This window comes from Octopus bimaculoides, chromosome 5 (assembly GCF_046866305.1).
Source record: "Octopus bimaculoides isolate indiv1 chromosome 5, ASM4686630v1, whole genome shotgun sequence".
NCBI lineage: Eukaryota > Metazoa > Mollusca > Cephalopoda > Octopoda > Octopodidae > Octopus > Octopus bimaculoides.
Window position 1 is genome coordinate 15,267,575 of NC_142932.1, and position 15,349 is coordinate 15,282,923.

The following is a 15,349-nucleotide window of genomic DNA, read 5'->3' on the forward strand; positions in this document are numbered from 1 at the left end:
TATAACATATAGAAAAATTAATAATTAAAAGCACATTAAATGAGTATAATATAATATAATATATAATAATATAATATAATATAATATACTATAATATATAATATAAAATATCTTATGATATTTACTTTGTTTTATATTATACTCATTTATTGTGCTTTTAATTATTTATTTTTCTATATGTGATAGTGGATTTTCATCGATGAGTTCTTGAAACTTGGTTCTTTTCCCTAAAACTATATATATTTTATATATATATATATATCTGTAAAAACTGTGTTATATCTTTATAAAACATGTAAAACAAAGAATGAAAATGATGTCCGTAAAGTTACCATATTTGTCAGGATTGAAATCTTATTTTTCCATCTTTGTTTTGTCTGTTGCAGGTATGATAGCATTACACTATGCTGCTTGGCAGGGTAAAGTTGAACCAGTGCGACTCTTACTTGAACATGGCTCTCCTGTTGACGAGAAAGCCGATGACGGTGGTACGGCGCTCCATCTTGCCTCTCAACATGGTCATTATGATGTGGTAAGCTGACCTTTCCTACTCTGCTCTTTCTGACCTTGACCCATTAACATTTCATCTGGCCATATCCAACCCAAATCTTCTACCTGTTTTATGTTAAAAAAATTGACCAGATCCAACCTCTTTCACACCTGCCCTACAACGTCATTCTAAAAATATACAAACGCAGAATTGAAATCTTGAAGCTACAAAATAATGTGTGATTAATTCAAAACAATGTGAGTGGTAAGTAGCTTGCTTACCAACCACATGGTTCCGGGTTCAGTCCCACTGCATGGCACCTTGGGCAAGTGTCTTCTACTCTAGCCTCAGGCCGACCAAAGTCTTGTGAGTGGATTTGGTAAACGGAAACTGAAAGAAGCCCGCCATATATATGTATATGTATATATGTGTGTGTGTTTGTCCCCCCCGACATCGCTTGACAACCGATGCTGGTGTGTTTACGTCCCCGTAACTTAGCGGTTCGGCAAAAGAGACCGATAGACTAAGTACTACAAAGAATAACTCCTGGAGTCAATTTGCTCAACTAAAGGCGGTGCTCCAGCATGGCTGCAGTCAATTGACTGAAACAAGTAAAAGAGTAATACATTTGACAAAGAAATCTGAATGCTAAAGGGTTAAACCTTTCTTTGTGACGTTGTTCTTGTTGTTGATATGATTGTCTTCTTGACTTAATATTGGTCTTATTCCTGGCAGAATTTATGTGGCTAGTGGGTTACTACTTGTAACCTTAGATATCCACATGATTTCAATATGCCATTAAGTGCTCAAAACCCTACTAAGGATCTTCCCTGTTCCTAAGAGGCAAACCTTCTGTAGAAACGCTACAGGACATTCCATTCCAATCTCCTTTATCCATTAATTAGTGCATTAATGACTCAGTCATTAATGCACCAATTATCTCACTGGCACTGTCTTTACAGATTATGAGGTAAGAGTACTAAGCAGTAACTCTTTTATTCTTTTACTTGTTTCAGTTTTTTTACTGCGGCCATGCTGGAGCACCACCTTTAGTCGAACAAATCGACCCCAGCACTTATTCTTTGTAAGCCTAGTACTTATTCTATCGGTCTCTTTTGCTGAACCACTAAATTATGGGGACGTAAACACACCAGCATCGGTTGTCAAGCGGTGTTGGGGGAACAAACACAGACGCACACAAATATATATATACATACATACATACATATATATATATTTGTTCATATGATATCTCCACAATGTGTTGATGATAAGAAAACATGTAATCGTTACCAATATAGCAAGAGATCTCACCGCAAAAAGTCTAAAGTAGACTCCTTATACAGAAATGTTGACTTAGGAATAAATTTCAATAATAATGGATATTACCATCAAAACTCTCTTTTAAATTTAAAATTTTGAATATATATATATATAATACAATGGGCTTCTTTCAGTTTCTGTCTACCAAATCCACTCACAAAGCTTTGGTCAGCCCATGGCTATAGCAGAAGACACTTGCCCGAGGTGTCACGCAGTGGAAATGAACCCAGAACCATGTGGTTGGGAAGCAAGCTTCTTACCACATAGCCACTCCTGGTGTATAAATGCAATGTTATTACCAGTTTTGTCTTGGAGAAATGTTCTCCATGACAAACACAATGAATGGCTTGCTTACGAGTTCGAGTGTGCCACAAACATATTTGAACTGATTATAACATTGAATCTCTACGGATTTCACGTTCTCAGTCCTGAAAGTCTCAAATGTTTCTCAACTTTTTATCTACATCTTCTCAAGCCTGTTATTACCTCAGCCTTAGCGAAGGTGGAGGTACTGTTTTCAGTCATGTTTGTTTGTCTATGGACAAGATATCTCAAGAACTGCTGGATGGATTCAGATGAAACTTTCGGGGATGTTTGGCTTCATGACTGGCATGGACTGGTTAGATTTTGGGATTGATTTGGTACTGGATTTAGATTATTTTTCTTGTTTTTCATTTAATTTTTGAGAGCAGTTGAGTTCATTTTTAGTATTCTCGTTTGTGAGAGCAGTTGAGTCAATTTCAGATATTCTCATATTAAAAATCATCTCCGGATAATTGTTGAGAGGACATTGGTGTTGCCTTGGCAGAGATTTGCATTTTGTGAGTGCTCCTGTTGTTATTATGGTAGTGAGCTGGCAAAATTGTTAGCACTTGGCAGCATTTTTACCAGCTTTTTGCATTCTGAGTTCAAATCCTGCTGAGGTTGACTTTGACTTTTATGTTTTCAGTGTTGTTAAAATAAGTACCAGTCAAGTTCTAGAGTCAATATAATCGACTAGCCCTGTCCCCTAAAATTACAGGCCTTGTGCCTATAGAAGAAACAACAACAACAAGTTTATTCTTTTACTTGTTTTAGTTTTTTTGACTGCAGCCATGCTGGAGCACCAACTTAAAGGGGTTTTTTTTAGCCGAAGAAATCAACCCCAGGACTTATTCTTTGTAAGCCTAGTACTTATTCTCTCGGTCTATTTTGCTGAGCCGCTAAATTACAGGGACATAAACACACCAATGTCGAATGTCAAGCATTAGTGGGGTGGGGGTCCAACAAACACACATGCACATGATGGGCTTTGTTCAGTTTCTGTCTACCAAATCCACTCACAAGGCTTTGGTCGGCCTGCGGCTATAATAGAAGACACCTGCCCAAGGTGCCACTCAGTGGGACTAAACCAGGAGCCATGTGTATGGGAAGCAAACGTCTTGCCATGCAGCCACACCTGCACCTATGGAGATATTGTACTCACTTGTACTTATAATGTTATTCATTTGGTGCGTGATCTGGGCCAGGTTCCCGACCAACAGGTTCACCATATCCTTCACGAAAGCTGACCACATCCGACTGTTGGAGTGTAGAGTTTAATGTTCGGAGGTATACTGTGTAAGGTGTACACTGCTTTTGCTACCCAGTCCGTCCGTCCTTCCACTTCCACCCCCTCGTAATACGATTGTGATGACTTTGAGGTAAGTTCTGAGAGCAATGAGCAATGTTATTAATGAAGAGAAAGTGGATTGCATTGCTTTTGTTTGTTGTTTTTTTTTTTTCCTTATCATCATCATCATCATCATCATCATCATCATCATCATCATCATCGTTAGTGTTGTAGAAACCAATCAGTGATATTGAAAGGTAAAGGTGGAGGGGGGGACCAACATTAAAAAAAAGAAATTTCCCCAATCACTCCAAATGTAATTAGTCGATATTTGGTGTGCGTGTGTTTTTTATATTTGTATTTTTGAGTTTAATGTGTAACAGATGATGATAGAGGTAGTAATAGCTGTAGCGGTGGTGGTGGTGGTAATGATGTTGATGATGGTTGTCATGATAGTGGTGATGATGATGTGTTGGTAGTAGTGGTGGTGGTGCTGGTGCTGGTAGCGGTGGTGGTGATTACATTCTGCATTTGATGCTTCAGTTTTATTTCTTCTACACGTCAAACCAAACCCTTCCTTAATCAAAACAGTTTCTTTTTGCAATCTCCATGAATATTTAAATTTTTTTTTTTTTTATCATACATATTACGCCCGCGCGCGCATGTTTCTGTTTCTGATTGTGTGTATGTTTATATGTACCTGCTTGTGTGTTTATCAGTTTTGGGGGTTATATTGCTTCTCCTTTCTTTTTTTTATTCCTTTTCTCCACTCAAACCAAACCAAACAGCACAAACAAACAATTCCCTAACATTGCTATCGTGCCGAGAAAAACATCTTTTTTTTTTAATATAAATTTCGTTTCGTTTTGTTTTTACTTTCTATTATCTTTCTCCCTTTACGCTTTTCGTTTTTCGTTTCTGTTACCGCTCTTAATTTTTTTACTACCCCATTTACTCCCGTTTCTTCTTCCCCGTCGCCATTCACTTTTTCGACGGTGACTTGTCTTTACTTTCGAATCCTACCATTATTGGTTCTACAAAATTGTTAGTGTTGTGGTTGAGGTGATCGTTGTGGTTGGTGTAGTTGTTGCTGGTGTAGCATTTATAATTACGACCATACTTGTCATTATTCCTTTTTTTCCCTTTTCTTTCTTATTTTCCTCTTCTCCCCTCTTTCTAACTCCTCAGTTGTCTCCTCTTCTCTCCCTCTTCCCTCTCTCTTCACTCACATTCTCCTTTCTTCTCTTGTACCCCTCTCTCTTCTCTGTCTCTCCTATCTTCTTGTTAACCCTTCCTCTTCCCCCCTCCGTCTTCTCCCTCCTTCGTCTCTCCCTCCTCGCCTCTTCTCTCTCCTTGCTCTCCTCTTTTCTCTCTCCTCCCTCTTCTCTCTCCTCCCTCTTCTCTCTCCTCCCTCTTCTCTCTCTCCTCTTTCTCCCTCCCTCCGTCTTCCCTCCCTTTCTTCCTCTTCTTCCCCTCCCTTTCTTCCTCTTCTTCCCCTCCCTTTCTTCCTCTTCCCTCCCTCCTCCCTCCCTCCTCCTCGACCTCCCTCTTCTCTCTCCCTTCTCTCCTCCTCTTTCTCCCTCCCTTTCTTCCTCTTCTTCCCCCCTTTTCCTCCCTCTTCTCCCTATCCTCCCTCCTTCTCCACCCCACTCTTCTCCCCTCTCCACCCCACTCTTCTCCCCGCTCCACCCTCACTCTTCTCTCCCTATCTCCCCCCCCCGCTCTGTCTTCTCTTTCTCTTGCCTCTTCTCCTCCTACCTTCTTCCTCTCTCTTTCCCACTCACATCTTCCAACCTCCATTCCCATCTCTGTCTCTCACATTCCCTCTCATCTTTCCTCCCTCCTTGCCATTCTGCCCATCCCTTCCCTCTTCTCTCCTCTCACACCACAAACCCCACCACTACCACCACCACTGATACCACACTAACTTTACCATAGGTGTAACGGTGTGATGTTCCATGTTGACTTCTTTAGTCTTAAATACTTTACTTTGATCCTAAATCTAATCACATTACACCTTTTTTTTTTTTCATACTCCATTAACACTTAACCCTTTTCCCACTGTGTCTGTGTATGTCTGTCTCTGTGTGTATGTGTGTAGCTGTCTATGATTGTGTTTGTGTATTTGTCCCTAAGTTTGTGTGTGTATTTCATTGCATGTGGGCTTATGTATTTCTCTGTGAGTGTGTCTGTATTGTGTACAGGTGTGCATTCACCTGTGTTTTTATGTGCAATTCTCCACGCGTCTGTATTACATGTAAGGTATCTGCATGTGCATAAATACGCCATTAAAGGAACATGTAGGAATAAAATGAAAGTAGATATATTTAGTTTTACTGACCTAATGCTGTTTGATTCCGATCACACACACACATACATGCACTACTTTTTAGCTTTTCAGCATACATGTCAAGTTAATGTAGCATATAATGTAAACATGTGTAAGTATATAAACATTGTCACTGTATTCTCAAATCCTGCTGCATGTCACATGGAACAAATGTTCCATTTGATCCTCCAATGTCATTTTGGTGTATAAGTTGACCTACCTTTCGTTTGAGCTGTAAATTTTGGTCTGAAAAATTCAGTTTACAGTGGAGGCGCAATGGCCCAGTGGTTAGGGCAGCGGACTCTCGGTCATAGGATCGCGGTTTTGATTTGCAGACCGGGTGTTGTGAGTGTTTATTGAACGAAAACACCTAAAGCTCCACGAGGCTCCGGCAGGGGGATGGTGGTGAACCCTGCTGTACTCTTTCACCACAACTTTCTCTCGCTCTTTCTTCCTGTTTCTGTTGTGCCTGTAATTCAAAGAGTAAGCCTTGTCACACTCTGTGTCTCGCTGAATATCCCCGAGAACTACGTTAAGGGTACACGTGTCTGTGGAATGCTCAGCCACTTGCACGTTAATTTCACGAGCAGGCTGTTCCGTTGATCGGATCAACTGGAACCCTCAACGTCGTAAGCGACGGAGTGCCAACAACAGTATCAAAACATGTATGTTGAAATCTCAAGTTGAATAAGGCTATGATGGAATGTGTTTACCTGAATAGAAGACGTGCTCAAAGCAAAGCTGGACAAGGTACGAGATTCCTGTTCTTCGATAGCTTTATTCTGCCTGTGCTCTTTTTAGCAAGCAAGACATTGGCTACGACTACAAAGACAGAACACTGATTGTCTATGAAGCAAAGAGCCTTGGAAAGATCCATGCTAGGAATATCATTGCATATCATCTTCTTCCCCCCTTTCGACTTTATCTATCCAGACGTTTTAAATCAGCCTGAGCCTATAGTAAAAGGCACTTGCCCAAGGTTCCATGCAGTGGGACTGAACTCAGAACCTCATGTGGTTGGGAAGCAAGCTTCTTATTACACAGCCATGCCTGTGCCTGTTTAAAATACTTCTTAATTTTGGAATGGAAGGAGCAAGTCAATTACATTGACCCTAGTATTTGACTGGTATTTTATTTTTATCAACTCCGGATGGATGAAAAGCAGAGTTGGCCCTGAAGGAATTAGGATTCAGGGTGTAATGAGTCAGAAGTACTTCTACAAAGCATTGTTTCCGTTACTCTAATAGTTTTTTTCAGTTCTCCACTTTATATTTAATAAAATTAGATGAAAGAGAGTTACTAAGTTACTATTTCCTACATTGCACCGTTAATCTGGAGGTAATTTGACTATGGAGCAGAGAAAATGGATTGCAGAATCCTGAATGCAAAAGTTCCTTAAAACCAGACAAGCTGCAAGGCTCACAGACAATGTAGGGTGTGGAGGGGGCATGCAGTTGCCGAGTGGTGCCCAAGAGATTGGAAAAGCCAGGCAGAAAGACTTCCACAATGATTAGTAAACAATTTGGGCCAAGATAGAAAAGTAGGGTACAATCAAGAAAGAACTGGAAATGTATTGTCTTCTTGAGCAAGACACTTTATTTCACATTGCTCCAGTCCACTCAACTGGCAAAAATGAGTTGTACCTGTAATTCAAAGGGCCAGCCTTATCACATTCTGTACTAGGCTTACAAAGAATAAGACTTGGGGGTCAATTTGCTCGACTAAAACCCTTGAAGGCAGCAGTAATAATAATGATAATTGTTTAGGAGAAGGAAAGTCTGATCTTTGTAGACAAAGGGGACCATCATGAGAATGTTCCAGCCCATTAGACCTCATCATCACAGTACATAGTTTGCTCAAGTTTGCTTGATCTACTGGCAAAGCATTTTAGGCATAGAAAGATAAACCGTCATAAATAATTTTTGGCCTGTATAATTTGCTTAATTAAAAAATTAAACATTGACCCTTGTTTTGTTGTTTCTGTGATATATGAAACCCTATTCTAATTTGTGAATCCTTGTAGAACCACCTCCGACCCTTAATGTTTTAATTACACTAATACTAATTCATGCTTTTTTTTTTACTTTCTCTTTACAGGTGAACATGTTATTGGTGCAACATGCTGACCCACGCATTGTAAATAACGCACATCGTACACCAATAGACTCAGCCTGTGAATTCGGTCGATTTCGGGTAGGTCATGTTTTCCATAAGCATCTTTTGATTTTAGTTACACTGACAAAGTGCCTTTTGACTTTAGCTACCCTCACTTGTGACATCATTGTGACTAGTGTTTTCTATAAGCATTATTTGACTTAAGCTGCTCTAACTTTTGATGTCATTGTCTTGTTTTCTATAAGTTCCTTTCGACTTTATCTATCCAGACGTTTTAAATCAGCCTGAGCCTATAGTAAAAGGCACTTGCCCAAGGTTCCATGCAGTGGGACTGAACTCAGAACCTCATGTGGTTGGGAAGCAAGCTTCTTATTACACAGCCATGCCTGTGCCTGTTTAAAATACTTCTTAATTTTGGAACGGAAGGAGCAAGTCAATTACATTGACCCTAGTATTTGACTGGTATTTTATTTTTATCAACTCCGGATGGATGAAAAGCAGAGTTGGCCCTGAAGGAATTAGGATTCAGGGTGTAATGAGTCAGAAGTACTTCTACAAAGCATTGTTTCCGTTACTCTAATAGTTTTTTTCAGTTCTCCACTTTATATTTAATAAAATTAGATGAAAGAGAGTTACTAAGTTACTATTTCCTACATTGCACCGTTAATCTGGTTTGACCTGTTTCAAAGTGCAGCTGCACTGCTAATTGCAGTGACCAGCGGTGCAGAGGTGATGAAGGTTGGCAATTAAAATCAGGGCTGTGAAGTTGAAACAAAAAACTTCGACTCCGATTCTGACTCCTCTTTATGTAATTAAGTGATTGTAGGCTACATATCTTTAAAAGCATATGCGTACACTTGTACTTTGAGTAGGCCCATATATTATAACTTGTTTATATTAAAGAATAAAGACATTGTTAGTCGGAATCAGTCAGTAAAACTATACCGACTCCGACTCCACATCCCTGTTTAAAATATGTAGAAACTGTTTGTTAGGAATGGTGGAGGCATAATATTTTTATTTCATTTAGGTGCAAGTGTGGCTGTGTGGTAAGAAGTTTACTTCTTAACCACATAGTTTTGGGTTCAGTCTGACTGCATGGCACTTTGGGCAAGTGTCTTCTATTATAGTTCTAGGGCAACCAAAGCCTTGTGAGTTGATGGCTGATATATCCTCCAGCCTTCATCAGGTGTCTTGGGGAAATTTCATACCTGGGTTCTCATTCCTAAGGTATTTTGCGATGTTGTTATTATTCAGGTAGTGATCTGAAATTCCAGGTAGTGGCCTGGAATCGAACTCAGAATCTTGAGGCTAGTAACCCTTGCTTTTAACCACTACGCCATATGCCTGTGGACAATTATGGAGGGAGTTTTAGGGCTTATAAATGTAATATTTTCGTATCCTTCCTAGCTGCACTCGGTCTCCTTAGGAGATTGTTGTGTCCTAGCATATGAGCTGCTTCTTTTAGTTTTCATATTTTCCAGTGGTGTTCTCTATCTATTATTTTAACTTCACTTCACAGGGGGAGGTGATCTCCATTTTCCCATACATGATCAGCTATACCCGATTTATCAATATCTTGTGTCACACCTTTGCAATGTTCGTGTACCCTTATTTTGAGGGGGGGGGGGCATGTTTCACTTTTGTATAACCTACCACTGCTGCATGGGATGGAGTACACGCAGTCTTTGGTCATATTCTCTTCTATTGATGGTTTTACTTGAAAAATACCTTAGAAAGGAGAACTCAGGTTCGAAATTTCCCCAAGACCCCTGATGAAGGCTGGAGGGTATATCAGCCGAAACGTTGTGTTAAAACAAAGAGGATGAGGACAAATAGCTATCAAATGTAAATAATGTACCAAATCCACTCACAAGGCTTTGTTCGGCCCGAGGCTATAGTAGAAGACACTTGCCCAAGCAAAGTGCCACACAGTGGGGACTGAATCCAGGACCATGTGGTTGGTAAGCAAGCTACTTACCACACAGCCACTCCTAGGCCTATAGTAAGAAAGGATATTCTTCATCATCATCATCATCACAGCAGTGAGCTAGCAGATTTATTAGCATGTCAGACAAAATGCTTTGTCCCATTTCCTCTGTCTTTATGTTCAAATTTTCTGGGGTCAACCATGTGTTTTGTCTTTTCAAGGGTTCAATAAAATAATTGTTGGGAATGATGAAACTGACTAGCCCCTGCCCCAAAATTTCAGGCCCTACGTTTATAGTAGAAAGGATTATTATTATTATTATTATTATTATTATTATTATGATAAACCAACTTTATCTTTCGTCCCTTTAGGTTCGATAATATAAAGTACCAGTGAAGCACAGGGGGTTGATGCTACCCCCCCCTCTCTCTTTACTTTTATACCTAAATTAGAAACGATTATGAAGAATAACTATAGTTGTTACTTAGTTGCATTTCGATTCCTAATGATATCTATTAGAACTTAGTAAAGCTGTGAATTGCTCGACATTATTCAATTTGCCCTTTCTATTAATTAAAACAGGAAAGAGAAAGGGAATTTTTTTTATTTTTAATCCAACAACAAATATTTCACCCTCGCCAATTTGTTGCAAGGGAAATAACTCCTCACAATTACCTCCCTTGTTACTCCCAGTAATTATTTTACAATGATCCCTATTTCAGCCAAGGTTTGTTACGTATCCTCTTTCGAAACTTTCCTCGCAGCAAAGGAGCTGCACCTTTAATAACTAGTGTCCTTTGTGAAATCTATAGAACAACGAATAGTTAATTGTTTTTTCAGTTATGGATGCAATTGTTGTTATCTAACAGATTGTAAACAAAGACTACGAAGCGCCAGAACATGTATATATATGAGTGAGTGCGTGTGTGTGTTTTGTGTAATGTTTGTGTATGCGTATACACACAAACACGCTAATAGACATATAAACAAAGATTAACGAAAGTCATATTGCGTATAATGAAGGTTATATTCCAAAGATTTAAGTCGAAAAAATATTTCTACTTTTCGAAGGACAGATATTGTCGACAGTGAAAATGTATATATTTACACATAAAATTATATATATATATATAGATAGATAGATAGATAGATATGCAATAATTTATGTGTGTGGGTATGTATAGGTACACACACACACACACACACAAAATGTTTTATATGTACATAGGCGAAGGCGTGAGTGTGTGGTAAGAAACTGGCTTCCCGACCAAATGGTTCCCTGTTCAGTCCCACTGTGTGGCACCTTGGGCAAGTGTCTTCTACTACAGATTTGGGCCCACCAAAGCTTTATAACTGGATCTGATAGACAGAAACTGAAAGAAGTTCATCGTGTGTGTGTGTGTGTGTGTTTGCGTATATACATATATGCATAAACACTCTGTGTTTATGTACCAGACCTTACAAAAAAATAATTAGTTCACATAAAATTCAGCGTGGTGCCCCAGCATGGACACAGCGGACTGAAAGAAGTAAAGAATAAAAGATATAATTATGTATAAGGCATAGTTGTGTTAAAAAGTTTGTTTTGCAACCACATGGTTTCTGGGTCAGTATCAATGTGCAGCCCTATTTTGTCCTGTGTTTTCCACTATAGCCCTGAATGTCCTAAATGTTTTGAATGAAGTCGGATGTAGAGGGTTTGTTGGACACAGTGTGAGACGACTGCATCGCAAAGTAAATACCACCATGACCGATATCCAAACTATAGGGGAGAAGGCTAGCCACTGGATTTGGTTAAAAAGAGACGATGAGCGATGGCTAGAGAAATATTGAGCTTTATTTGATAACCAGTTGATTTAGCAAGCGGGGCCTCATATCAGTCAGTGGGGGCTGGTGTGCATTGATGCTGTCAAGGAGTAGGCCCTGAAACAGCATACATTCTCTATTTCATGTAGATTAGCCACAAGGGCTAATCAAAAACTCAGAAACAGCATATATTCTCACCTGATGACCTGTGGCTACTTCAACCAAAGTTACTCTACTAAATTCTTCATCATTTTCAAAAGTAATTGAAACAAAGAAATATGGTCATGAAAGAGTTAAACGCAAGGTTCTTACTTCATAAAGTGAAATGTTGCCTATTTAATTATATGTAATATTACTCTCTAGTCCTTTGATATATATTCCTAAGAATTGGTTTCTTTCCAGGTGGTGGAACTCCTTATAAAAAGCAGTCAATGTCAAGAACTTTTGAAGGACCAGGCAGACGACATGGTTGATAATGAACATACCACTTGCCTCCATTTAGCTGCCAGGAACGGACACACAGATATCGTAAAGTAAGTTAGTTTGTATCTTCGTTTGTATCTTCGTATCATACATGTGTGTGTGTACCATGTTTTTCCAGCATACAAGTCGAACTTACCAAACCAAAATTTACAGCACAAAGCAGTAGGTTAACTCAGTGGTTCCCAAACTGGGTGGTGCCAACCCCCTGGGGGCAGTGGAAAGATCCAGGTGGGTGTTGAAGAAAAATGGGACGATAATGAAGTGACCAAAACTGGGCAATGGATGTGAAAAAAAAAAGGTTTTATTTGTGAAATACTGTTGTTTTGAATTTGCTGCAGAAAATGGTCTATGTCTGTTATGGTGTGTGTTGGGGTGGGGGCACTTGGAATATGGCCTGAGAACCAAGTGGGGTAGTAACCTGGAAAAGTTTGGGAACCACTGGGTTAACTTAGCATTATCATCATCATTGTCATTTAACGTCTGTTTTCCATGCTGGCATGGGTTGGATGGTTTGACTGAAAACTGGTAAACTGTCTTTGTTTGTCCCCTCTGTGTGTAGCCCCTTGTGGGCAGTAAAGAAATAAAAAAACATTAGCATGCCAGGCGAAATGCTTAGCAGTATTTCATCTGCCGCTACGTTCTGAATTCAAATTCCGCCGAGGTCAACTTTACCTTTCATCCTTTCGGGGTCGATAAATTAAGTACCAGTTACGCACTGGGGTCGATATAATCGACTTAATCCGTTTGTCTGCCCTTGTTTGTCCCCTCTATGTTTAGCCCCTTGTGGGCTGTAAAGAAATAAGAAACATTAGCATGCTGGACGAAATGCTTACATTCTGACTTCAAATTCTGCCAAGGTCGACTTTACCTTTCATCCTTTTGGGGTCAGTAACTTAAGTACCTGTTGCATACTGGGGTCGATCTAATCAACTGGCTCTCTCCCCCAAAATTTTGGGCCTTGTGCCTAGAGTAGAAAAGATTATTAGCATACACTGTTTCAACACACAAATTAACAAAGAGTTTTGCAAACCAGATACAGAAACTATGTCAGCTTGTATTCCAGAAAATACAATGTGTGTGTTTGTGTGTGTGTGTGTGTGTGTGACTTGGGTGTGTGTTTATGTCTGCTGTGTGCTGTTGTTTAACCCAAGCTCAACTCTAATTAAGTGAACCTACAATGAACAGCATTTCAATTGTGGGAATCCTCTGTTTTTTTCCTTATGTCTTCTACCTATTACGCGTTTCACTCATTGGACTGCAGCCATACTGGGGCACCACCTTGAAGAGTTTAGTCAAACAGGTCAACCCCCCCCCCCCCCACTACTAGCAAATCTTACTTACTCCAGCAACACTCACTAAAGACATGGTACAACATGTAGCCATGACTGACAACAGACACTGTGTCACATACATACACACAACATAATAGATGATACATAACAGGACCTTTATTTGGCTACTTGACCTGGTGGAAATAGTAGCTAAATCTCCTTCAAATCACATTTGACCTTCTTGAAAAGAAGAATACCTTAGATGACTTTGTTCTAGATATAGCAGTTAAGAAGCTTGCTTTGCATCCATGTAGGTTCAGGTTCAATCCTACTGTACAGCATGTATATTATTTTGCTTATTTGTTTTTAAGTTCCTCCACCCACCCACTCCATGGTAGCATGAATTAGATCATCATCATCATCATCATTTAACGTCCGCTTTCCATGCTAGTATGGGTTGAACCATTTGACTGAGGACTGGTGAACCAGATGGCTACACCAGGCTCCAATCTGATTTGGCAGAGTTTCTACAGCTGGATGCCCTTCCTAACGCCAACCACTCAGAGAGTGTAGTGGGTGCTTTTACGTGCCACCCATATATATATATATGATGATATATGTATATGTGTCACCCGCATATATATATGATGATAACACTGGGTTACTGTTGCACAGTCTTGAGAGACACAAGGAGATACAAACACTCTCACTCAGACACACAAAAGATAGTGCCTCCTTCAGCTTCTGTTGTAAAGTGGTTTCCTCCCACCGGTGTGATGTATGACTGCCGTTGTACTGTAGTTGCTGTTTACACAAGTAGCCACAATAGTTACTAGTAATCGGATACTGTTCTATCTCTTCATACCAGTGATACACTAACTTCTTTTGTCTTATCGCTGAGAGCTCCACAAGGCACCAACTGGAACTATTGATTCTCAACTCTCCTTCTCTCAACCCTCTCTTAATGACCGGCTACTGGTCTATTTATAATGGCTGGCTCCTACCACTTTTTACTGGGCGGGATATACAGTTTCACTATACAACAGTTTCCTTTCACCAGATCCACTCACAAGGCTATGGTTGACCCTGGGGCTATAAAAGAAGACATGTGCAAGGGTTTGCACAGTAGGACATGAACCTGAAAGCACATAGCTGGGAAGTAAACTTCTTCATCACACAGCCTTGAGAAACATTCAGCTTTCACATCTAGCTCCTCTTATGGACCCCGCTATCAGTTCATTTGCTAATCAATTACATAGAAGTATAATGTAGGGCAGTGCTCTGCAACCGGTGTGCTGTGGTACACTGGTGTGCCATGAGGCGATGCTAAGTGTTCTGCAGTGTAATCTAAATATAATCTTTTTTTCCCTATACTTTTAGTTGTATCTTTAGTTCAGGTGTGCCGTCGAATTTTGAAAAAACATACAAGTGTACCGCAAGTGGAAAAAAGGTTGCGGACCGCTGATGTAAAAAACATAAAATCAGGCTTTTAAATTTATATATATATATACTGGCACATTCCATGCGAGCATGGAGAAATTAATGTTAAACAGACAGATGCAGCCATCTTCTTTGCACCCATTGTCTATGTCACATGCTTATACCAACAGTCATCTCCCTTGTACTCAGCTGTTAATATCATCTACACCAAAATTCATCTCTCCTCTATATAATCTGTTCATACCACTTGACTTGTGCAAATATATCTGTATATATCACACAACTATTCTAATACAGATGTTTCTCATGTACATCCCTGTTTGAATTACTTATCTATCTTGATAACAACATCTCTCCTGTACCCATCTGTTCAGATCATATATCTGTGCTAATACAGTTATTTCTCCTGTGTGCATCTGTTTGTACCATGTCTGTCCTAGTTTAGAAATCTTCTCCTACACACATCTATCAATATTACATGTCTATTTTAATATAGGTATCACCCAACTGTCCACATTTTAATATAGGTATCACCCAACTGTCCACGTTATGATTGTCCTAATAAAGTCAT

At 39.6% G+C, this 15,349-nt stretch overlaps 1 protein-coding gene across 1 annotated transcript in view; it reads left to right on the forward strand.

Annotated features, from left to right (window-relative positions):
• Positions 1-15,349, forward strand: part of LOC106876855 (uncharacterized) — a 283,480-nt gene that overhangs the window by 7,821 nt on the left and 260,310 nt on the right. Inside the window, exons 2-4 of the mRNA XM_089351893.1 lie at positions 387-532; positions 7,831-7,926; positions 11,987-12,117. Coding sequence (XP_089208019.1) covers positions 387-532; positions 7,831-7,926; positions 11,987-12,117 — 373 coding nt within the window. The remainder of the gene's footprint in view (positions 1-386; positions 533-7,830; positions 7,927-11,986; positions 12,118-15,349) is intronic.